The sequence below is a fragment of the Fimicolochytrium jonesii genome (assembly GCF_025526975.1).
Source record: "Fimicolochytrium jonesii strain JEL569 chromosome Unknown EV422scaffold_22, whole genome shotgun sequence".
NCBI lineage: Eukaryota > Fungi > Chytridiomycota > Chytridiomycetes > Spizellomycetales > Powellomycetaceae > Fimicolochytrium > Fimicolochytrium jonesii.
Genome location: NW_026515689.1, coordinates 394,128 through 415,031, shown reverse-complemented (window position 1 = coordinate 415,031; position 20,904 = coordinate 394,128). Strand labels below are relative to the sequence as shown.

At 53.2% G+C, this 20,904-nt stretch overlaps 10 protein-coding genes across 10 annotated transcripts; 6 read left to right on the top strand and 4 right to left on the bottom strand.

Annotated features, from left to right (window-relative positions):
* Positions 1-1,607: 1,607 nt before the first annotated feature.
* On the top strand, positions 1,608-2,750 carry EV422DRAFT_538503 (uncharacterized protein). The gene is made up of 3 exons (XM_053070977.1): positions 1,608-1,837; positions 1,915-2,171; positions 2,234-2,750. Exons 1-3 carry the CDS (start codon positions 1,759-1,761, stop codon positions 2,576-2,578), a joined length of 681 nt encoding a protein of 226 aa, XP_052923378.1. The 5' UTR covers positions 1,608-1,758; the 3' UTR covers positions 2,579-2,750.
* A 358-nt stretch (positions 2,751-3,108) lies between these two features.
* Positions 3,109-3,750, bottom strand: EV422DRAFT_483217 (CWC16 protein; the record flags this gene model as incomplete). Its single annotated transcript, XM_053067337.1, has 1 exon — positions 3,109-3,750. A coding segment is annotated over one exon (642 nt), but the record flags the coding sequence as incomplete, so codon positions are not given.
* EV422DRAFT_185435 (ankyrin repeat-containing domain protein) lies at positions 3,539-5,528 on the top strand. The gene is made up of 4 exons (XM_053065169.1): positions 3,539-4,290; positions 4,358-4,443; positions 4,524-5,220; positions 5,298-5,528. The coding sequence occupies exons 1-4, from the start codon at positions 3,777-3,779 to the stop codon at positions 5,348-5,350; spliced, it is 1,350 nt and encodes a 449-aa protein (XP_052923376.1). The 5' UTR covers positions 3,539-3,776; the 3' UTR covers positions 5,351-5,528.
* Positions 5,196-6,979, top strand: EV422DRAFT_185924 (regulator of chromosome condensation 1/beta-lactamase-inhibitor protein II). Its single transcript, XM_053065172.1, has 2 exons — positions 5,196-5,652; positions 5,734-6,979. Exons 1-2 carry the CDS (start codon positions 5,384-5,386, stop codon positions 6,854-6,856), a joined length of 1,392 nt encoding a protein of 463 aa, XP_052923375.1. The 5' UTR covers positions 5,196-5,383; the 3' UTR covers positions 6,857-6,979.
* A 289-nt stretch (positions 6,980-7,268) lies between these two features.
* Positions 7,269-9,123, bottom strand: EV422DRAFT_508267 (uncharacterized protein; the record flags this gene model as incomplete). The annotated part of the gene is made up of 4 exons (XM_053068731.1): positions 7,269-7,335; positions 7,365-8,155; positions 8,218-8,502; positions 8,572-9,123. 4 exons carry the CDS (start codon positions 9,121-9,123, stop codon positions 7,269-7,271), a joined length of 1,695 nt encoding a protein of 564 aa, XP_052923374.1.
* Positions 9,124-9,361: 238 nt separating this feature from the next.
* On the top strand, positions 9,362-12,840 carry EV422DRAFT_538484 (PGAP1-like protein-domain-containing protein). Its single transcript, XM_053070976.1, has 9 exons — positions 9,362-9,764; positions 9,836-9,992; positions 10,060-10,734; positions 10,791-11,186; positions 11,248-11,679; positions 11,744-12,077; positions 12,150-12,261; positions 12,339-12,514; positions 12,592-12,840. The coding sequence occupies exons 1-9, from the start codon at positions 9,531-9,533 to the stop codon at positions 12,770-12,772; spliced, it is 2,697 nt and encodes an 898-aa protein (XP_052923373.1). The 5' UTR covers positions 9,362-9,530; the 3' UTR covers positions 12,773-12,840.
* Positions 12,841-13,497: 657 nt separating this feature from the next.
* EV422DRAFT_185444 (glucosidase II beta subunit-like-domain-containing protein) lies at positions 13,498-16,187 on the top strand. The gene is made up of 9 exons (XM_053065170.1): positions 13,498-13,767; positions 13,849-13,974; positions 14,063-14,158; positions 14,235-14,356; positions 14,417-14,540; positions 14,601-15,477; positions 15,542-15,616; positions 15,680-15,794; positions 15,865-16,187. Exons 1-9 carry the CDS (start codon positions 13,647-13,649, stop codon positions 16,021-16,023), a joined length of 1,815 nt encoding a protein of 604 aa, XP_052923372.1. The 5' UTR covers positions 13,498-13,646; the 3' UTR covers positions 16,024-16,187.
* On the bottom strand, positions 16,161-17,490 carry EV422DRAFT_185427 (uncharacterized protein). Its single transcript, XM_053065168.1, has 5 exons — positions 17,236-17,490; positions 16,960-17,172; positions 16,777-16,881; positions 16,552-16,708; positions 16,161-16,471 (listed from the first exon to the last, which is right to left on the bottom strand). The coding sequence occupies exons 1-5, from the start codon at positions 17,387-17,389 to the stop codon at positions 16,447-16,449; spliced, it is 654 nt and encodes a 217-aa protein (XP_052923371.1). The 5' UTR covers positions 17,390-17,490; the 3' UTR covers positions 16,161-16,446.
* A 179-nt stretch (positions 17,491-17,669) lies between these two features.
* EV422DRAFT_498997 (WD40-repeat-containing domain protein) lies at positions 17,670-19,001 on the top strand (the record flags this gene model as incomplete). Its single annotated transcript, XM_053068056.1, has 6 exons — positions 17,670-17,996; positions 18,041-18,153; positions 18,218-18,289; positions 18,359-18,700; positions 18,771-18,876; positions 18,942-19,001. 6 exons carry the CDS (start codon positions 17,670-17,672, stop codon positions 18,999-19,001), a joined length of 1,020 nt encoding a protein of 339 aa, XP_052923370.1.
* Positions 19,002-20,094: 1,093 nt separating this feature from the next.
* On the bottom strand, positions 20,095-20,642 carry EV422DRAFT_499183 (ubiquitin-related modifier 1; the record flags this gene model as incomplete). The annotated part of the gene is made up of 3 exons (XM_053068070.1): positions 20,095-20,212; positions 20,295-20,495; positions 20,578-20,642. 3 exons carry the CDS (start codon positions 20,640-20,642, stop codon positions 20,095-20,097), a joined length of 384 nt encoding a protein of 127 aa, XP_052923369.1.
* Positions 20,643-20,904: the final 262 nt, after the last annotated feature.

Genomic DNA, 20,904 nt, shown 5'->3' with positions numbered 1-20,904 from the left:
GGCACCGCGGCATGTTGACCCCGCGCATCCGTCCGTTGCCGCGCCGCTCGTACATGTGGTGCGTGTACAGTACATTGCCATTGCAAAGAAACAGTCGTCGTTGAAGATGGAAAAGCGCCCCACACCGCCCGCCTGTCAAACGCTTTTGGACACGGCACTGCCTGCCCTCAAATAAGCCACCCAATTGCCACCAACCAGCACGTGGTGCTGAAAACCGCCCCAAGCAAGCAACCCAAGCCACTAACCAACCGTCAGAGCGCCAATGGTGACAAAAGTGGTAAGCGGTGTACAGTGCTGTTCATAAAGCAAGACCGCATTTGACAGTGCCGTCAGAGAAGTGCTCGACCGCGTCGCCGGCCGGACGCTCCGGACAACCCGAGCGAGATCTCGAGAGCAGCTAGAGGCCATTGCACAGCAGACATTTCAGGATATTGAGCCAGATGTGCTAGAAAAACTTGTGTCGAGCATGCCCCGGCGTATAGCGGCAGTCATAGCAGCTAGAGGAGGATTCACTAGATACTAGGCGTAGATCTATATGGAGAGGCGCGTCCAGGGGGCCGGTGAATCAAATTGACAGCGGTCTTGCTTTATGAACAGCACTGTACAGTCACCTCGCAAAACGCTGTGCCCCCCCGTCCTGTCGCATGGCCGCGTCCCAACGGGAATGCCCATTCTGCGTTGAACCGTCGGGCGTCAACCGCGCTCAACTGCCGTGCTTGCCAAACCTTTCCGTGCCACAACGAGGTCGACACCCACTCCTACAAAAAGCGAAAATCAGTATTCGGCAGGCTTACCTTGATATCCCGCGATGTCATCAAGTATTGTTTTGATCGAGGTTATTCACCCAATGCGTCTTGTGCGCAACAAGTCCCGTCGTTGGGACCGGCGAATATCCTCATATTCTCGTTACTCGCTCACTACCTCCAATTATGTGGATGAGTAGGCGAGACCTAAAAACGATAAGCAAGAAAAGAGAAGAAAGTCAATTTGATAGGCGCACATACCTCCGTAAAAGTGTCGCGAGGGGTCTGAGAACAGAAAGAAGAGAATCAACGGTTAGAGGGAAAAGGGGCGCATATAATGGTTATTGACGTGCCTGGGAAGGGAATGTTACCCATTGTTTGAATCTTGCCACCGACCTGAGGCAGTGAGGGAAGCTCAAACATTGCTCATTCTTGGAGAATCCGAGAACGCGAGCAATTGATCAGAAGAAGAAACGAAAGATGAAAGGGCGCGAGGGCTACACTGGACCTACACAGGAGAACGTACCTGTTGTCCGGCCTTTGCGACTGATTGGCTGATGGGAAGAAGAAAGTTGCCCCGGCAGGCGCCGATATGAAGGAAGAAGCTTACCTACTGTCTCAGCCTTGTGGCCGGATTATAAGAGAGAAGGAAAGTGTAATACTGCGTAAAGGTACAACATACAGAAGTAAAGTCGCATATCTTGCGATGCACGCAGGTCCGTGTGCCTGCCCAAAGCGGAGTTACATTTGCAAAATTGCTTACGATCTCACGCGTGGGAACAGCAACGCGCGAGCCTAGGATGATTACGTAGCCCCGCTGTCAAAATGAATCGAGACTCGGATTGAATTCGGACAAGCCTGCGCTTTGAACTTCCCAAACACCATCCGTCGGCTCCAATACAGACCAGCTCCATTTCAACTGTGAGGAGTATTTTACGATCGAGACCGCGTACGGAAGCCAGCATCAAGGGCATATCGTTACCCGGTCCAACTATTCCGTCAAGCCTTTGTCAAGATGTTGGCCAGCAACCAGGCCGAGTGTGCTTTAGCACCCGCTCAGAAAGTGGAACTTTTAAGAAACCTGGAGGTAGAACGTATGTAGCATGTAGAGCTATGGCTGTTGTGTTTGTTTTGCGGTCCATGTATGCTGAGTCACCTGTGTGCCCCCCAGTGGACCTACGACGCCGACAATTCGAAGAAGAAACACGCCGATTGGAAGAGGATCTCATCCTTCGCTGCGAGGAAGCTTGGGTCAGCTTACCCATGGAGCTGCGCCAGCTCGCTGTGGGCGATTTCGTCACTCAGTATGCCGGGGATGTGCAAATATGGAAGAAGAAACTCTTTGCGTCGAAAATGAAGGACTTTAGGGCTGGGAAGGACAGACTAGAGTCGGATTATGAATCGGATAGCAATGCCTCAGTATCTCAGGTACGTCTTTGCCTTCTGGAGGAGAGAGGTAACACCATTACCGACATCGACTGCCAAAACAGAGCGAAGCGATGACGTTCAGCCAGGACCTTCCCCAGACACCCGCCACATCACGAGCACAACAATCCACAAACACCGACACCCGAGACTCCCTCGCCTCCGTATCCACAGTCAGCTCGCGTCGCATGACACTCCGCTCCTACACCCGGAAAGATGCAACCGACACAGCACCGCCGACTCCACGAGTTGCTGTTCCAATCCGCAATGGAACTATGGTGTGTGATTTTGATCCGACGCAGTTTGAGTCGGTGGAGGATATGCGGGAAGAGTTGGGAGAAGAGTGTGATGAGGCATTGGAGAGTATCAAGGCGATGCATAATCAGCTGAGTAGGCTTCTTGGGTTTTGAGTGAGCATACCTCGCCAGTGAATTGGCGAGTACAGCTGGGACAAGGCCTTGGGTATTCGACAAGGATGTGCAACCTGTGAGGGGAACACCGCTCGCCCAACATGTCCTTTCTGGGAACATGGGTCATGATTCGGCGTAACTCAGTGTCTGAATCATTGCGGATAGATTAGGTTATTCTTGTTTTGCTTAAAAACTAATGTGTATATACAAGAGAACGGGGTTGAAACTGGATTCCTTTTCCGGCGTTCCTACGAATCATCTTCGTCGTCCGAATCGCTGTAAGCCCCGCCAAGTATTGCAAGTGCTGACGGAGCCTGAGGGCCAGCTGCCTGGCTCGGTTTTGCAGGTTCAGCCTTCTTCAGTACTACACCTATCGACGGCGCCGGCTTCTCCTTGACCACAATCCCAAATTCAGACGCCGCAGTCTTTTTTTTCTGGCCTGCATGAATGAAATCGTCCTGACCCTCGTTCAGCAGTGCCTGCCTTTTTGCCGCCCGTTCCAGCTCCGCCTCCTCTTCGTCCTCGTCCAAGATCCGTTTGACGCTCTGCCCATCAGCGCTATGGAATATGCTCTGCGCCAACCTATCGTCCTCCTCCTCCTGCAGCCTCTTTGCCAGTTCCCTTTCCTCTATTCCCGTCAAAATGATATTCTGCAACACCCCATCGCTATCCACCCTCTCGTTCTTTGCATTCCGCATCCGAATTTCATCCAAAGCGTCTAGGATATCCATCTCTCGCTTCGAGTCGAGCGTCCGGTTCTCAAGCGCAGCCATCGGGTTGTTCTCCTCCTGCTGAGCCCGCTCGGCTTTCTCCGCCTCCGTAGCGTCCCCATCGTCACGCCATGGCTCAAAGTTTCGCTGGGCACCATGTTCAGCGACGTAATCGGCGTTCTTTGGGTCCGTTTTGAACGTAATCTCGCCGGAGCACCGTGGACAGCGGATGTAGAAACGGAAGACCTGAATTCCGAGATAGTTCTCCCCGTCCACCCGTTCCTTCCTAGCGTTGAACTTTTTTCCTTTGTAGACGTATTCGCCGCAGATGGTGCATTGCATGGAGAAGGGCGTCATGAGACGGACTTTGTGCTGCTGGTCTTTGGGAAGCTTTCGGCGGGGAATTTTGCTGGGATCGAAGTCCGGCGGGAAGTACTTGTTGAGGACTTTGCGTTCTGACATGTTTGTGTTGAGTTCTTTGCAAAATTATGAATGAGTGCAGCGGTTCTGGGTCGGCCAGCGACGGAAGAGGAGGGGTTGCGGCTGGACTTTTTATATCGGTTATGTGTTGGGAACAAGAGTTTGCGGACAACAGGCTGTCTGCCGTTCGACGTCGAAAACCGGGGAAGTCGTCGGCGGGGAAGCAGGGGAAGTTGTCAGGGAAGTTGTCGCGACAAAAGCGACCAACTTGGAGCGTCACGTCTCTGGTCGGTCACGTCTGGGGAATTGTGCCAACCCTGGACTGGAGCATCCCTGGGAGCATCCGCAGTCATCCTCCGGCTGGCTTAACGCTGCACATGTTTGCAAAGGCCGTATCGTCAGGCGACATTAGCGCTGTGAGGGCTATCCTCTCCTCCACAGGTGAAATTGGACTGGTCGACGTTGCCGTTAACGACAAAGGCGATAGACCCCTGCATTTCGCCGCTCGTGCTCAACGCCTGGACCTTATAAAGTGCCTGATAGACGAAGGTAGCGCGAACCCGAACTTGGCTAATGCCTTCGGTAATGGTCGCCTAGGGAACGGACGGTGGTGCACTGTACAGCTGCTGATGTGAAACACTACTGCTAGGCAGAAGACCGCTACATGAAGCAATAGACAGTGAGGAATGCGTGGAGTTTCTCTTGCAAAGCGGGGCCGATCCGAACGGGTTCAAAGTAAGGAAGTCAGATTTCTTTGTCAAAAGTTTGTTTGAATCCGCAAATGCAAATGCATATACACATAACGCACAACGAAGCACGGCACCTGGACACCCGCCATGATCGCTTCTGGGAAAAACCTTCTCCCAACGCTTAGCCTTCTTGTTCGTCACGGAGCGCTCCTTACACCGGCGAACAAGGACGGGTGGACAGCTCTTCATATCGCCGCTCATCACGCGGCTACGGAATGTTTGGAATACCTTCTCACCTGTGCCCCGGAACTCTCGATCGCAAAGTCCAAATGCGATAGAACTCCACTGCATATGGCAGCAAGTACCGGGTTTGCTGCTGGGTTGGAAATGCTGCTAAGGAACGCCAAGACCTTTTACGAGGACACCAATGTCTGTGATCTGAAAGATGCGGAAGGCGCGACGGTGTTTCACGCGGCGGCCGTTGGGGGCTCCTTGGAGTGCATCGACATGTGCGTGCAGAATGGATGTGATGTGCATGCGACGTCGAAAGGCGGGTTGGGGGCCGCGCATTATGCGGCGATGGTGGGACGGGTGGAAGTTCTGCGGCATTTGTGTGGCAGTCGCATGGATGCAACCGGCGGCAGCGCCGAGACGGTGAGGAAGTTGGTGGAACACGACACGATGGAAGGATTCACGCCAGCGCACTATGCTGCTCGTGAGGGACACACCGGTGTGATTCGTCAAATGTTCGACCCTGTCCCTGAAGGATTTGGTCTGAACCCGACAATTCAAGACTTCAGAGGCCGAACACCTCTGGACATAGGTACGTATGGGTGTTGCCTGCCGTAGCCACGTCTGCCCGCGCGGAAGCAGCGCATTGACCACCGATCACCACTTCAGCACGGGCGTGGAAGAGAGAAGATGTCATTCGCTATCTCGAGCCCCTTTGTTGAGGGTGGTCGGTGCATCGGCTATGGTATCTATGCATGGTTCTCCTGGCTGGTCAGGACTTAAATGAATGGTGTTTGCATGATGCTGTATATGTAGCTGCGTGCGCTTCTCACCGGTGTGCTGTATCTCCAAGTTTTCGTCTTAATGCAGAAAACGCGTGTGGGGGTTCGCTGAGTGATGTCACTTTTGTTGTCTCCAAGGCTTCATCTCACAACAATCTCTTGGGTCACCGTAAAGCATACATACATAGTGCTACGTCCCTTGTCCTCGGAAAGCTGCCTACCATGCCCCTTCTAGCTTGCGGGTGAGTGCTCAGAACTCATCATTCACAGGTACGTGCCAACCAGTCTTACGTCGAATATTTCGCCGAAACTCTTCGCCACAGCTCCAACGCCCACGGCCAACTCGGCATCAATTCCACAACGGACGTGCACACGCCGACACAATGCGAGATCGCCCTGCCAGCGTTCACACACCCAATATCCATCTCCGGCGGCGCTAACCATACCATCATCATCACCTCATCAAGGGAGCTCTTCGCCGCTGGACACAATGAAAGCGGGCAACTAGGTCTGGATGGCGGTGACCGCCACGTGTTTACGCCCATCCCTTGGTCGCGCGACGAGCGGGGCGTACCGGTGCTGGCGGCTTGCGGATGGGACCACACGGTTGTGTTGAACGCGGAAGGGAGGGTGTGGGGGTTTGGAAACAATGTGTATGGCCAGCTGGGGTTAGGGCCTGATGTCGCTAAGACGCACGAGGCGGTGGAGATCCCGCTTCCAGAGGGCAGCGGCGAGATTGTGAGGATTGCGTGCGGGATGCGATTTACGGTTTTTCTGGATGAAGCTGGCAAAGTGTACGCGTGCGGTGCCAACAAAGCCGGAGAGTTGCTGCCATTGCGGGCTGAGGCGGAGTTGGATGTGGTCTTCAATGTCCGGCCGCTGGTGCTCCCGCCATGTCGGGACGTGGCTTGCGGGCAGTACCATGTGGTTTTCGCGGAGGAGGACCGTGGTATTCTGAGCCAGGGGAGGAATCGGCATGGGCAGCTGGGCCCGGCAGACGGGCTGCTGTCGGGTGACTCCGCTGAGGAGGGTAGCACATCCCGACGGCGAAGTAGTCGGTTCTGCCGGTTCGACGAGGATCGTGCGAAAGATTGTTCGGAGCTGTTCTCCGGATGGAATTTCTCGGGATATGTTTCTCAAAGCAAGCGGTTGATCCTATGGGGCCGCAATAATTTCGGTCAACTCGGTATAGGGACAATCGACGACAACCAGCCTCCGACACAGTCACCCATAGAAGATGTGATGCAGATTGCGTGTGGTGCGGAGCATACCGTGGCCTTGACCGCGAACGGGCAATGCTTCATCTGGGGCTGGAATGAACATGGCAACTGCGGGTTGGGACATACGACTGACGTGCATACGCCGACGGAAATACCATACAGTGGAGGGAATGTGAGGATCGTTGGCTGTGGCTACGGCCATACGCTTCTGTACACCGACGGGTAGGAAGCAGAACATCAATCAATGACACCCCGATCGAGAAAGGGAGAATCCGAAGGTGCTGGGGTAATAGTTCTTGGCGGACCGGTGGAAGTGACAATACAGAGTAGCGTTAGACAGAAGGGATAAGTAGAAACACGAAGTTGCATCCATAGCACACTGCGAACGATGTACATCAAGAAGGTTGCGGCTGATAGCCGATATGTATAACTTGGATAATCTGGACAAAGGCTAAGAGCTCCACAAACACGCTCACTGCGTAGCACTCAATAAATCGCCCACAACCGCCAGCGATTCCCCCTGATTCCCCTCCAAAACCTTCTTTATCTCATCCATCCACCGCTTCACCACCGAGTGCCCTCTCAGATCCTCACCCAGCAGGACCGTTTCCTCCTCCTCGATGGACAAGTTATGCTGGTCATCGGCCCTCCACGCCGCCATCCACGACTCGCGCATGAGGTTGAGGTTCAGCACGCGCTTCCGTTCTACCGCGTCGTTGTTGATGGATCCGAACCGGGAGTACAGGAGCCGGACCGCCTCCGACGCGGTGCCGACGTCCGCTGGTGGGTCGGGTAAAACGATCCCACCGGCGGGCGGGTAGTCTATGCTGAAGCGTTTGAGGCGTTTACAGCCGATGCATAGATGCAAAAACGGCACGATGTCTTCTGAGCGGAGGATCTTGGGGCAGAACGATACATCTAGTTCTTCCAGGTTTTTCGCATGCCGTGCGAGACTTGACAGCCCTGATGTGGTAGGATGTGCGCAGCGGGAGAGGTCAAGGTACTCCAGTGATGGACATCGGAGGGCGAGTTCCTGCACGCATGTGTCATCTATCTTCGTTCGTCCGGCGTCGAGATATGTGAGCCGAGGACAACTGCGAGCGGCGGCGGTGATGAAATCGTTGGCAAGGCGGTTGTTGCTCGAGATGATCAGCTTTGTGAGTTTTTTGAAGGCGACGCGTCGGATGTCTTTCCCCATTGGCGTTGGTGGCCATACCAGGATGCTGAGGGATCGGAGCTCACGGCCTTCCTCGCTCACAATTTGAAGCATTTGGTGTGCGCGCTCAGGCGCCAGTGGAACTCCGCGCAGTCGCAGTCGTCTCAATCGTTTTGTGCGCTGCATCAATACTCGCAGGTCGTCGCAGAAGTTCCGTAGAATCTCCATGTCATTCGTCTGTGACCCTTCTTCCATTGGCAGATCCAGCCATAGATCCATCAACTGGTTGTTGTGTTCGGCGATTATTCCCAACAGCTGGTCGTGAAGTGATGGTATATAGAGTGCCAGACTTTGCAACTTCGGTGCGCGCTGAGAATAGGACGTGAGCAGAACAGTCATATGCTAAATGCATCGCGAGAAAAAATGCCAACCTTCAAAAGGTACTTCAATCCGGCCGCCGTGCATCCCATACATTTGGTGAGATGCAAATCCGTGACGACTTCTCCAAACCGTTCGGCCAGGGCTGCGCATTGTGAGTCGAGTATGGCTACACCAGCCAATTTGAGCCATAGGGACACCGCTGGCGGTGTTATCCTTATCAGCCTCTCTAGAAAGACGCTTACAGTTGCCTGTAATGGAATCGTCGCCTCCTCCACTCGTAGAGTGAGCCCTAGATCCCGAATATTTGGGAAGTATTTGATGATCCCAGGAACAAGCTGATACGAGACAATAGCGTGAGCATGCATTCGATATCAAATCTAGGGTTAACGGTTGACAATACATACCTCAACTATCCTGGAAAACTCCTCCAAATGCCTCCTTGGCACAAATTCGTTATTCTTGAGATGTAACTGAATTGCTACCGCCCGCGGAAATGAAGCATAGTCGTGACTGGTTTTCGGGCTCGACAACGTTCTCCACAATCGATCCAGAGAGCGCACGATAAGCGGCAGTGGAAAATTGCTAGAAAGGAACACCTCTGCTTGTGAGCCGTGACCACCTGATATTCGGACATAGCGGAACGACCCACACCTTCTCGGAGCGATCCTCTCCCACAGGACGGGTAGAGCACAGCTCGCCCACTCCTTGTTCACCAAAGCGTTGTATAAGAACTGACGTCGTGAGTTTGCGTATGCGAAACGCAAAATGTGCGTAAGGATTTCAGGGGGTAGGCGCAGTGAGCGGTGGCGCTGATTGCTGGCTAGGTACTGCTGTATGGGCACCGGACTGACGTGCCGGTCTTCTGCGGCGGGAAACTGCATTGCGTCGGCCTCTGGGTCCTCGCCGTCAGCTGCTACGGCGTCCCATAAGGACTCTGCTGGCGGGGTAGACGCCATTGTTGTGACGTTGTCCGTCTCCATTGCGTCGGGCTCCGTTGGGTCCGGTGAGCTCATCGAAAGAACGGCTAACAAGCGGTGTAGCGAAGGCGAGAGGGGGGCGAGAGAGCGACAGACGGATATGTAGACGACGGGCTGATGTTTGGCAGTAGGTGCAGCAGTACTGTACTGTAGGTGAGCAAGTAGGGCGAAGGAGAGCTGTTTGAGAGCGAGTTTGTGCATGTCCAGATCCAGCTGGTGGCGCCCCAGACATTTGACGGGCGTCCGAACCGTGCTGACAGGCAAACACCTGTCTCGCGGCCCAACAACCCTCTCTTTCCGTGCAAGCTTCACCAACAGGGACATACTTGTCCTTCGGCCCTAAAAATAAACGAGCGTAGTCCTAGTCGCGGTGTAGTGCAGTCGCAATGCGAAGTCGGGGCTTCCTACGCGTGTTGGCGTATGCGGTGGGATCGTTGGCCATCTTGGCCGTGGCCCTCGACTCCTTCTTCCGGAGAGGCAGGGACGTCGGCGGATGCGCCATGACCTATATGTGGCCGGACTATGTGCACATGTCCTCGTTTCGGCCAAGTCGGAAGGGGCTGGATAGGTACGCTTTGTATCTCTATAAGGAACGGGACGGTCGTCACCCAGGAGACCAGGTTCGGACGATATGGTGCTATGATGGGGGCAGGTGGGACCGGGATATACTCAAACTATCGCCGGGCGATAGCCATTAGGTATTCCGGTTCTTTTCATACCTGGAAATGCTGGCAGCTACAAGCAAGCCCGGTCTTTAGGCTCCGTGCTTGCCAGCCAGTACTTTCAACGATTGGAGAAGACGCCAGCAGCCGGGCACTCGCTCGTTCCTCGCTTTGATTTTTTCGCCGGTAAAGAGAAGGGTGCCCAGCCTTCAGCAGCCCATGAATCCACCGTAACGACAACATTGACGTCTAGTTGATAACCAGGAGGAATTGGCAGCCTTCAAGCAATCGATACTGTCAGATCAAGCAGAATATGTCAACGAGGCTCTAGCCTTCATCCTCTCTCTATACCCCACTCTCTCTCAAACTCCGTTACCACATCCAACCTCTGTGATCATCGTCGCCCACTCGATGGGTGGTATGGTCGCGAGACTCCTGCCAACACTGGAGAACTACAACGGTGGTGCCGTTCGAGCCATCGTAACGTTAGCGACTCCGCATCTCGCTCCTCCAGCACCACTGGAATGGCGAATGGCCTCGATGTATGGTAGGCTTCAGAGCACTTGGTTCGAAGGCACCTCCTCGTCCGATGGAGCTTTACGCAACATCAGTATAATCTCGATCGCCGGCGGGACTCACGACACCATGATATCCTCAGCCACAACCGAGATTTCGCCCTTCATCTCTCCGAAGAATGGATTTGCAGTCTACTCGATGTCGGTTCCTTACGTATGGACGCCCGCTGATCATAAAGCCATCTTGTGGTGCAACCAGCTTACTCGGGCAGTTGGCCAATCTCTCTACGACATCGCAAGGATTGATGAGGCTTCCAAAGTCGCTGCACTTGAGGAGAGGATGCGGATTTTGCGGAATACGTTTCTGAGCGGCATGGATGGCGGGTTCAGTGAAGCGCCAGATTCTTGGAATGGTGGGTCTGTGCAATAAGATGCACTTCTGAGTCGCAATGCTGATCCTTGCTCACAGCGAACGCGATTCCACCAAACGTTCCACGGACTCCGTTCAAGTCGCGATTGTTCCTGAATTCAGGCGCGAAACTCGACTCCCCACGCATATTCGATTTTGGGCAGGTCGGAGATGGCGGTTTCGTTCTGCTCACGGATAAGCCTGCACTTGGCAAGGAAATCATGGTGTACGTCTGCCGTTCCGCTGAGGCCGGTTATCAATGCCGTTCTTTGGCGTTTAGCGCGGAGAGAGCAGTGCCTTCTTCTGAAGGAAGTCGGACTCTGTACCTCACACGCGTGCGCCGTAGTGCCGTGCAGACAGAAGAATATTTGCTGTTGTCCGTAAGCGAATGGGCGCAAGGAGATATCTTATTTGCGGAAATGCCCGACATAGGTCCCATCGAAGATCGCTCGTCGGGTAAGTAAATGCATCGAGACTTTCCCACTTGCGCTCGTCGGCTGATATTGGTTATACATAGGCATGTTCGGTAAGATCCATCTCTCTGTTCCCGTTCGAAGGCTATTGACGGAAGTAAGGGTTCCCGCAATCTCAAAACCGCTCGTGAAGTATCAAATGCGATGGGCGATAGACTGCAAGCCCGACATCTCACAGCATTTCGGGCCAGTCATACATCAGTCAATGGACGGTGATTCATCGGAAGAGCGATTTCTGGGCAAAGCGGAAGGATCCCTACTGGCAGCTTATAGTCATCCTGGTGCAGTCTCTGTGAACGCCGGAGCACTGGTCTTGCGAATTTTCACTGACGGGCAATGCGACAATTTGCGGATCGATATCACACCGGATTGGCAATCGAGCGTGGGCGTGCTGATTGGACGTTATGCGATGACGTTGGTTGCATATTCCCTTGTCGTAGTCATACAGATGAGGCAACATCTGACCGGGACCGGCGGTGAGTAGTGGTGGTGCATCCTTTGTCCAGCACTTTCAGACCCAAGGCTAAACGGTACCGACAGGCATGTTCACACTCCATAAACACCTACTCATGGACGGCACCCTTTTCCGGACCTCTCTCTTCCTCGTCGGTGCCGGAGCGTCGCAGGCATTTGCCGCAAACTGGCTGCTTCCTGAAGCGTGGTCAAGTCAAGTGCGGCAGATGTTCTTGGCCGCCCCAAGCCTGTACTCGGCGGCGGTTTCCGTGGGGATATACCAGATGGCATTCGGGCTTGTGACAACACTCAGTGCCGTTCTTTACCTACTAAACTTCCTGGTTGGTCTTTTGATGCGGAAGCTGCCGCACGGATCGGCAGACGGCTGGAGGAGAGGATCCCAACCGTTTTGGAACGGCGGGTACGGTTTTCCCAGGCTATTCCAGTTCCCGCTTTGCTGCGAAACATAACACCAACCCTGAATTCGATGTAGTTTGAAGCTCCTTTGGGTCTCACTCGCCGTGTGCTGCGCGGTATTGCCATCTCACGCCGGTTACCTGCTGCTCTTATTCCTGAGTCTGGTCGTGTGGTCCCAAACCGAACCCGTAAGAGATATTCTCGCGTCGACCTGAAAGAAGGACCACGTTGGAAAGGCACTGAACTCCCTCTCATCCAACATCAGACACACAGCAACCTCGGCCACTGGACAACATTGTTATTAGCGATTCTGCAGCTGTACACCGTTCCAAGCCTTGTCATCGACATTAAATCGATCTTGAGTGGGAGCTATATCTGGACGTGGGATTTCATGGACAGGTTACAAGCGCTGGCCCCGTGGCTTTATCTTGGAATAGACCGGTACGCATCCATTTGGCTTTGCTTGTCGAATCTCTGTCAACCTGCTCATTGTCCTGCACATCCTTTCATATTCAAAGACAAAGATATCGACAGATTGTACCCACACCATGGCTGGTAAAGTTGATTGCAGCGGTTGGTCTTTGCTACGGAACGACCGAGACGTATCTGCTCTTCCACGCATCATACCTCCTATTTGCGTGGCTCTGTTTTCAGGAAGGTACCAATCTGTTGACTAGCCATAGTGCGAAGTCAAAGTGAGATCAAGGCGCTACTGTAGCCTGTAGCCGAAGATTTCAGTATACACATAGTTGATTTTAAGATAAAGATTCTCACGATATGCCACTACCAACTCGTTGCCCGCTGTAGCCATCACTGAGTGACAAGCTCCCAGCGCTTCCTCCCCGACTTGATGCGCTTCACAGACATCCCCACGCCTCCAACAACCTCTATAGACCTGTTCCACTCGCAAAACCAAGCTACCAAGTCCCTAACGAATAACCGCTCAAGCCTAAAATACCAAGGAGAACCAACGCCAAAGTAAGCTAGTGTCCTTTAGGCGGTATATGCAATGATAGCGGTAAAACCGTGAAGGTGCATATGTACGTATCAGTGTAACTATGACTATATTGCTACCCTCCCCGCTCAAAGACTAACCAAGACGGTTGCCAAAATAAGAGCTCAGGATGCGATGGAGTTTTTGCATCAAGTACAGCAACCTTCATGATGGGTCTGTCCCGCTCTACTCTAGGGGAAGTGAGGATGGAGGGAATAACGTTCTGCTTACCTGAGCGACTGGAGTAAAGTTCCTTAGCCTGTCCGAGCCTGCCAAAAGCTGCAAAACACAGTAATCAGCACTGTCAGTACGTCGCCCAGTGCGCCGCCGATGTCCAGATGTCCAGTGATAGCTAACATCCATCACAGGTGAAACGTTGACCGAGGCGGAACAGAAAAAAAGCACATTCGACGAGGGCAGTTTTTTTTCACGTGACTGCTAATAAACCACGCGTCCGCTAACGGAGACGATGATGCAACTGGAATTTCGCTTGCTGAACTTGGGCCAGCGTCCAAGCGTAACTCAGACTGCAGTAGCAGAAGGAATACATAGTCTTTGTGTCCATCGTATAGAGAAGCTATGCGGTCTCCGTCCGCAGTAATCTTGCTCCTGGCTGGAGCAAGCGCCGCATGGGCAAAGTCATCCTCCGGTGATCACCATTGGACGCCCGAAGTTGCTCTGAGAGGTGTAGACCCAGCAAGTACGTTCAACGCCTTCCTGACCGCATATATAGCCAGGTTTTCTTCCCAGGATGTAAGCGTAACCAATTTTACCCTAACAGAGAAAACCTTATATACCGCTGCCGAAGCTTCGGATACTTTCAAGTGCCTGGATGGGTCAAAGTCGATACTTTTCGCCTCGGTGAACGACGACTATTGCGACTGCCCCGATGGGACCGACGAGCCAGGTGTGTAGACTTGCGACCGAGATCATGACTCTCGTGGTTTGCGTGCGTTTGGCGAATTGACGAGTTTTCCGCTGCCTCGCTATTCTAGGAACGTCGGCGTGCGCGAACGGGGTGTTTCACTGCAAGAACGAGCGTCACGTCGGCGCGGACATCCCTTCATCACGCGTCAACGACGGAATCTGCGGTACGTCGTCTGCAAACGTTCACAAATGTTCACGTTCAAGGATTTCGAGGTCATGTCTGCTCACGCTGTGGTGTAGATCCCGAATGTTGTGATGGGTCCGATGAATATCTCGGAATTGTGAAATGCCCCAATACATGCATGGAAGTCGGCGCGGCTCATCGAAAGGAGGTTGAAGCTCAGAGAGTACTACTAGCAGAGGTAGTTGATGAATCAGATTGGAGGCCCGCGAGCTTCGAAACGCTGACCTTCACTGCGTAGAGTGAAAAAATTGCCAAAGGTTACGCCGAATATGCGGCCCAGCAGTCGGCAAGTCGAGGAGGTGAAATAGCCAAGTTGGAGCGCAAGCTGCGGGACCTCAACGCGCGTGTGGATGAATTGAAGGGTATGCGGGGCGGTATCTGCACGTGATTGGCTTCAGCATACTGACCAACCGGGTTTCCAGAGTTGAAGAAGGCAGCTGAAGACTTCGCCGAACGGGAGAAAGGCAGAGGTGGAGCCGCCGACTGCTGTCCCAAGATCGAAACGTGCAAGGCTTTGATAGAGCAGCATACCGAGATTGTCGACAAATTGGATAATCGCCTGGAATTCCTCAAGGAAGCTGCCCAGCAGTTTGAGAATTTTGCGGAAGAGTCCATATCCGAAGACGATGCAGCCAAGAAAGCCTTTGATTTGTACTCAGAGTACAAGGCGCTTGAAGAACCGGATGTTGAGGTGACCGATCCCGACGCCGAAGATTCTGAAGGGGACACGTGTTGCGCAAAGCTTGACAGCTGCCGCGCTAGCCTTTCCAGGAAACGGGATGAGTTCTCGCGAGGCAAGGAAAGACTGAACCAGCTGGTGGCCGCTTATGCAGCTCTGGAAGCGATCAGACCCGAAATCGGAAGTGCTGACAGCGCTGTGAAGAGCGTGAATCGCAAATACGCTGATTACCTACAAATCTTCAACAAGGAAGAAATAGCGGCTCTCCCAAACGCCGCGGAAATAGATGATGAGAAATCTACGAACCAGCCGACGGAAGAGGAATGCAAAGACCCTCTCACGAAGATTACCCGGTGTTTGCCTGGAAAGGCTGTCGAATCCGCCAAGTCTCTGTGGAGCAAAGTTGTGACACAGGTCAAGAAGGTGACCGAAGGCGAAGACAATACAGCGTTGGCACATGATGCCGGGAAGGCCGCTGCCAAGTTGTCCAAAGTGGAGTCCGAGATCAGCGATGTGCAGGGGCAGCTGGATGAAAAGAAGAAGCTGCGGGACACCGATTTTGGACCCGCCGGTGTATGGGAGAAGATCTTCAAAGATTGCGTCAGCCTTGACACCTCCGAGTGAGTATATTGAAGGTCGCTACTTGGAAAGCAGCTGGTCTTTGGTAACACGCTGCATCTCTAGGTACACCTACGAGGTCTGCTTGCTAGACAGAGCGTCACAAAAGCAGAAGAACGGGGGCCATGGACCCAGCCTCGGGTATGTAGAGTACAGTAACCTTTGGAACTTCCGTCATCCTGCATCTGACAAACTGGCTCTCAGCTCGTTCCAAAAGTGGGGACGACGAGATGGAAAAGAGACAGCGGCAGACAAGTACAAGTATATGATGTACGACCACGGCGAGAGGTGCTGGAATGGACCTGAGCGTTCAGTCCAGGTGAGTTTCGACAACCTTACCTTATTCTACATGCATAGCGACGGAAAGCTCACCCATCTCAATCTCTCAGGTCCAAGTTGAATGCGGCAGGGAAACGAAGCTGCTCTCCGTCGTGGAAATGAGTAAATGTGAATACGATGCCAAAATGACTTCACCGGCCGCGTGCGAGCTTGCAAAGAAGAGTGCCCACTCGTCATCTGGGAAGGAGAATGTAAAGGACGAGCTGTGAGGATAAACGGCAGTTCCTTGATTCCCAATGCATATCCATTTCTACTATCTGTACTATACAGTTCCCCCGGTAGCCCCTGTCCCATACATATATGTACATGAGCGCCCTATTTCTGCATAGTTACTCTAGCGTAGCAGAATCCGGTCGGTGGATGTAGAGCGACGGATAGAGCGGGTGGAGAAATACATAACCCATTTCCTGCGTTGCCACTATGCACTTGCCCCACCTCCTTCCACACAAAAGGCCCAAGTCCGCCTAGCGCTTTGCTTCCACGTGTCGCAGAGCGGATCGATGCGAAGGGACGAAGGAAGCGGCCTTGGAACCTGATATGCGCTTCTCGCAAGGAACGCAGCACGGAATCCGTAAGGGTCAGCCGTTGCCAGCGTTCTCAGATTTGCACCAGAACTATCAGCTGGTTATGAGTTATTTCTTCGAGGTGCCGAATCCACTGCCGTAGGCGAGAATGAGTTAAAAGCGAGAAAGGTCACTCCCGAATTCGCACGGACGAAGGGGAAGGAAGCCACCCACCCAAAGCCCATCAGAGCCATCATATCCGCATCCGGATCAACCGGTTCCTCGCTTGCGGACGACTTTTGTTTCTTCTTCTTCTCCTTCTTCTCCCTTTTCTTTGCCCTCTTCGCCTCCTCCTCCTCTTCTTTCGCCTTTTCTATCCTTGCATCAAAGTCTGAAAATGAGAAGCAACTGAGTGAGTATCATCGTGCTTGTCGCTGACCACTAATTGCGATGACATACCTAATTCCGGAACAGCTGCCTTCCTCTTCAACGCTTCTAATCTGGCTTTCACCTGATCCACTGTGCTGCGCTCCACGTTCATCGACATTCCCATGTTCTTTTGATCTGCGCCGGTACCATCAGAGACTCGTCAGTGCTTTGGTCCATCCAGTCTCACACCCTTTCAAAACGCCTGAAACTCACGTTTCCACCCGTTGATATGGTCCAGGTAATTGACACTGTCCTTTACCGTACAGTCGCAGACTTTACAGTAGAAGCCCGGTTGCTGGGCACCTGACGCCTGTACAATCTGCGTCTTGTTCAGATTACTCGTCAAGTCGATGGGGCCTTCCCTTGCTTGCAGCAAGCCCCGCTCCACAGGCTCGTCATCCTCGTCATCATCGTCTGCATTGCCACCTGCAAGTGTAATGTGATGAGCAACTTGGTCGTTTCAGACGCTCTCCCGAAAACTTGCAGTACCCCTCCGTCCCCGCTCGTTGCCCTTTTGACCCTTCCCGGAGCTCTTTTCCCGCTCGGCAGCCCGTTTTGCCAATTCCTCACGGTCCCATTTCCGGCGGAAGTTGGTGTCCCCTGCGCTGCTCTCGTAGACTCCTCGTTGGGCATTTCCAGACATAGTTTGCTGTTTATTGGTTGTGCGATCGGATGGCCTAACGCTGGACTTTACCGAGAGAAGTGCAAGCAAATTGCGACCAAGGAACGCGTTGGTCTGGGTGGCAAATTCCAGTTCAACGACCAGGCGGCGTTAAGGTGAGTTGACACAGGGCCCTGTGATCTAGTCGGTCGACCCTTCGTCAGAGTTATGGGGTGGAGAGCTGGAGATATCGGTAGGGCGGAGACAGGATTTCGTTACCTGAACCTTCTCTAATCAGCTTCCATTCCGGGCACAGTTCACCATGACGGCAACCACTCCATACACCCCCTTCCGTCTTGCGACGTCTCATAACCTCGAGTCGACGGGGTACATACTGGACGTCCAGGTGTCGCCACACGGAGGGAATCTAGTAGCGCCGACGTCTTCGGGAGCGGTGCATGTGTTCGACGCTGGGACTTTGGAGGGGGTCAATACCTTGAACGTAACGGACGGTTCCAGTCGAGACGTGCTCTCTGAGGTTGCGTTTGACACCGCAAATCCGTCGCTGTTATGGTCGGGATCAAAATCTGGGCATATCAAGCTATGGGATCTAAGGAGCGGCGAGGCGGGTCTTACACTGGATGGTAGGGTGATCTTTCCCTGCAAAAGGAGCCTTCAAGCAATGCTGAGCAGTCGTACATGATTTCAGCCAGGGCTCCTGTCCTATGTCTGGCAGTCAATAGTACACGTACGCTTCTTGCTGCTGGGACTGAGCTGGTTGGAGAGGATGCTATGATTCCAATATGGTGAGAAGGCAATCTTCGCCAAGGCCGTATGATGAGATCTATCTAATCTCTGGTGCACATGCAGGGACATCAGAGCTCATCCAACTCCTGCCACCACCTTCATGGAGTGTCACTCTGACGATATCACTCAGCTTCGGTAATGTTCCATCGCTATTGCCTCTCGTAGGACGAACTTGTCTCATATCTGCAACACTCTATCTGACAGCTTCCACCCGAGCGACCCGAATGCCATGATATCCGGATCCACGGATGGACTGATCTGCCTTTACAACCTTGCGACATTAGAGGAAGACGATGCACTGTATCAGGTCATCAAGGAGGACTCCATTAGCAAGATCGGATTCTTCGGACCGGCATACGAGTATATTTATTGCCTCAGTCATATGGAGACATTCTCGCTATACAAGTTCCTGGAAGGCGACAAGGTCTTTTCGTTTGGGGATGTGAGGGCGGATAGTGAGGCTCAGCAAATGAAGGTGGACTACCTGATTGACTGTGTCTATGACGCTGCTGGTCAGCGTATGTTTTTGGTGACTGGGGATCAGAGGTTTGTCTGTTGCGTGCACACTTCGGATGATGTCGGGCCTGACTGACATGCTGACTCCCTGACTGTCCAGCGGAAACATGGGTGTCCTCCACGTCAACCTCGGCCGGCTAGAACTGGTTCACACCATCAACGGGGGCCACACAGATATCGTTCGGGGCGTGCATTGGGACCTGCAGGTAAATGGAAGAAAAGTCGTCCATATTAGCCCCTATGGACCAAAGCTGACATTCGTCACTTCTAGCGAGGAAGCCTCGTGTCAGGCGGCGAAGACGGGATCGTTTCTTTATGGCAGAATTCGTAGACCCTTCATATAATTTATCAAGTAGTGCAGTATAGGTAGCTCGATAGGGTGCAAATTAGAGGTTTGTACAATATGCGTGTCCGGATCCAGCGAGTCCATGGTCGTTCAGTATCCGCCCCCGGCCTACTTCCTCCGCACACGGGCATTGATGCCACGCACGACGGACATGAGCTTCTATAACTGGGAGACGCAGACATGCACCAGCAACGCGACGCCCAATTTCCAGGTGATTGCGGACAATGAGAGCGGGATACTGTTCAAAAATAAGCGAGATCGGAAGATATTTAATGTCAATCCGAAGGTAGGGATGTTTTAGGCCATATCTTTTGGGTGGTGGTATGGGTTGGCCGGTGAACTGATTTCCCTTTGAGGGGTTTAGGAACCGAAACCGGGGGATAATACAACCAGAACACATATTGTGACGGATGAGCATATCCAGGTTGTCATATATGACCATCTCACCCGGCGGAAGACATAGGACGAGTGATGGGTCCGACGACTCATGTACATATATATTACCCAGATAATACTCGCTGTTCATCGACCTATCAGGCTAAACCGCTGCGATACACCTATCCCAAATGAGTGTTTGACTTTTGCCGGGTTTACGAGTTAGCAGGTTGGAAAACGGGGGTCTGCAGGCAGATTCCCGCATATACCCCGCATATACCCGTGCCTCAGCAGTTGTGCATTACCACTCCCCGTCAAGTACACCTCCCCTCATAGCCCTCCCCACATTTCTCATCTGAGAGCTTCACCGCCAGAACGCCCCAGTACGCGTGCTTATGCTCACACATCTACAATGTCTTCGAAGGACGATCCGGAATGCCGACCCGCTGGCATCGCGCCGCCAGACGTTTTGGTGACCGCTCATACGTTTCCGGCATTGCTTGATGCGCCTGAGAGGCTGGCCATTGACCATCGGTATGTCTCGTAGCCGCTGTGTCCCATATTGCCCGCCGTGTGCTCTTTCCGGCAACCTATGGGCCTCCGCTCCAGATTTTCATTTTCCCGAAGCCGCTCCAACCACCTGCTCCCCTTCCTCCCCCTTCCCCCGAAGCCATCGTCCCTGTTTTCGACCCAGCGAACTTCATCACCCCCCATGCAGCGTCGAAATGAAAACAATCACATCCCCGTCTCTCAAGACATAATCCAACTCCCCCTCCAGTTCCCAGTCCGCATCATTTATCAACACCAAGATTCCCGGTCGTCTAAGAAAAGCAGTATCCGGTATATGAGTTTTACCGTCGCCCCCCAAGCATGATAACGGAGGTTTGTTTTCGGGGTACATACACGGTATCACCCTGCATGAACAGCTCGGCCCGTTCGGTCAGCAGCGTGTCGCGGATGTAAGGGAGGAGATGGCGGAGTTCTGCTTCCGAGGTTGAAGTTGACTCTGACGGATTGGATTTGGCGTAGTGGGCAAGCAGGTCGGAGGGTGTGGTTTGGAGGGCGAGCTCTTTTTGATTGGAGAAGAGGAGTTCCATGCCTCCGCTGCGAAGGTGACAAAACGAGGTTAGGCGTGGCAGAGGTTTGACAAACAGGGCGAGCGATGGTATGGGGGCGAGGTCTGCACCTGAATTGGAGAGTGAGGTTTAGCGTCATTGTGGGTGGTGGGTTTTCTTGGGGATGTAAATACATGGTCCACTCGTCACCACTTTCCGAATTTTTCCTGCCCCCGGCGACTCCGATGCGCGTTTTGCGACGTTGTAAGTTTTGAGACCAGCAGAAATCGGAATTCGCCCCACCGGCTCCACTTTGAACGCCGCTTCGACAAATACAGTCCACCTGCCAGGTCTGTCTAGGACGATGACAGCCCTATCAGTTCGTTGCCTTCGCTCAGCGCGGTGCCTACTGCCACCTCAGCGCAACAGTGTGCTACGATTTAGCCGGCGAACATTCA

Excerpts from the sequence above, each read along its gene's own strand:
- EV422DRAFT_538503 (XM_053070977.1), top strand. The coding sequence starts at position 1,759 with ATGTTGGCCAGCAACCAGGCCGAGTGTGCTTTAGCACCCGCTCAGAAA. Across the intron at positions 1,838-1,914 it reads AAGAAACCTGGAGGTAGAAC|TGGACCTACGACGCCGACAA; the intron begins GTATGTAGCATG and ends TGTGCCCCCCAG. Across the intron at positions 2,172-2,233 it reads GCAATGCCTCAGTATCTCAG|AGCGAAGCGATGACGTTCAG; the intron begins GTACGTCTTTGC and ends CTGCCAAAACAG.
- EV422DRAFT_185435 (XM_053065169.1), top strand. The coding sequence starts at position 3,777 with ATGAATGAGTGCAGCGGTTCTGGGTCGGCCAGCGACGGAAGAGGAGGG. Across the intron at positions 4,291-4,357 it reads GAACTTGGCTAATGCCTTCG|GCAGAAGACCGCTACATGAA; the intron begins GTAATGGTCGCC and ends CACTACTGCTAG. Across the intron at positions 4,444-4,523 it reads CCGATCCGAACGGGTTCAAA|CACGGCACCTGGACACCCGC; the intron begins GTAAGGAAGTCA and ends CGCACAACGAAG.
- EV422DRAFT_185924 (XM_053065172.1), top strand. The coding sequence starts at position 5,384 with ATGGTTCTCCTGGCTGGTCAGGACTTAAATGAATGGTGTTTGCATGAT. Across the intron at positions 5,653-5,733 it reads ATGCCCCTTCTAGCTTGCGG|CTCCAACGCCCACGGCCAAC; the intron begins GTGAGTGCTCAG and ends TCTTCGCCACAG.
- EV422DRAFT_538484 (XM_053070976.1), top strand. The coding sequence starts at position 9,531 with ATGCGAAGTCGGGGCTTCCTACGCGTGTTGGCGTATGCGGTGGGATCG. Across the intron at positions 9,993-10,059 it reads TCGCTTTGATTTTTTCGCCG|TTGATAACCAGGAGGAATTG; the intron begins GTAAAGAGAAGG and ends ATTGACGTCTAG. Across the intron at positions 11,187-11,247 it reads CATCGAAGATCGCTCGTCGG|GCATGTTCGGTAAGATCCAT; the intron begins GTAAGTAAATGC and ends GGTTATACATAG.
- EV422DRAFT_185444 (XM_053065170.1), top strand. The coding sequence starts at position 13,647 with ATGCGGTCTCCGTCCGCAGTAATCTTGCTCCTGGCTGGAGCAAGCGCC. Across the intron at positions 13,768-13,848 it reads GAGAGGTGTAGACCCAGCAA|AGAAAACCTTATATACCGCT; the intron begins GTACGTTCAACG and ends TTACCCTAACAG. Across the intron at positions 15,795-15,864 it reads GACCTGAGCGTTCAGTCCAG|GTCCAAGTTGAATGCGGCAG; the intron begins GTGAGTTTCGAC and ends TCAATCTCTCAG.
- EV422DRAFT_185427 (XM_053065168.1), bottom strand. The coding sequence starts at position 17,389 with ATGTCTGGAAATGCCCAACGAGGAGTCTACGAGAGCAGCGCAGGGGAC. Across the intron at positions 16,882-16,959 it reads CCATATCAACGGGTGGAAAC|ATCAAAAGAACATGGGAATG; the intron begins GTGAGTTTCAGG and ends GTACCGGCGCAG. Across the intron at positions 16,472-16,551 it reads ATGGCTCTGATGGGCTTTGG|TGGATTCGGCACCTCGAAGA; the intron begins GTGGGTGGCTTC and ends CGCCTACGGCAG.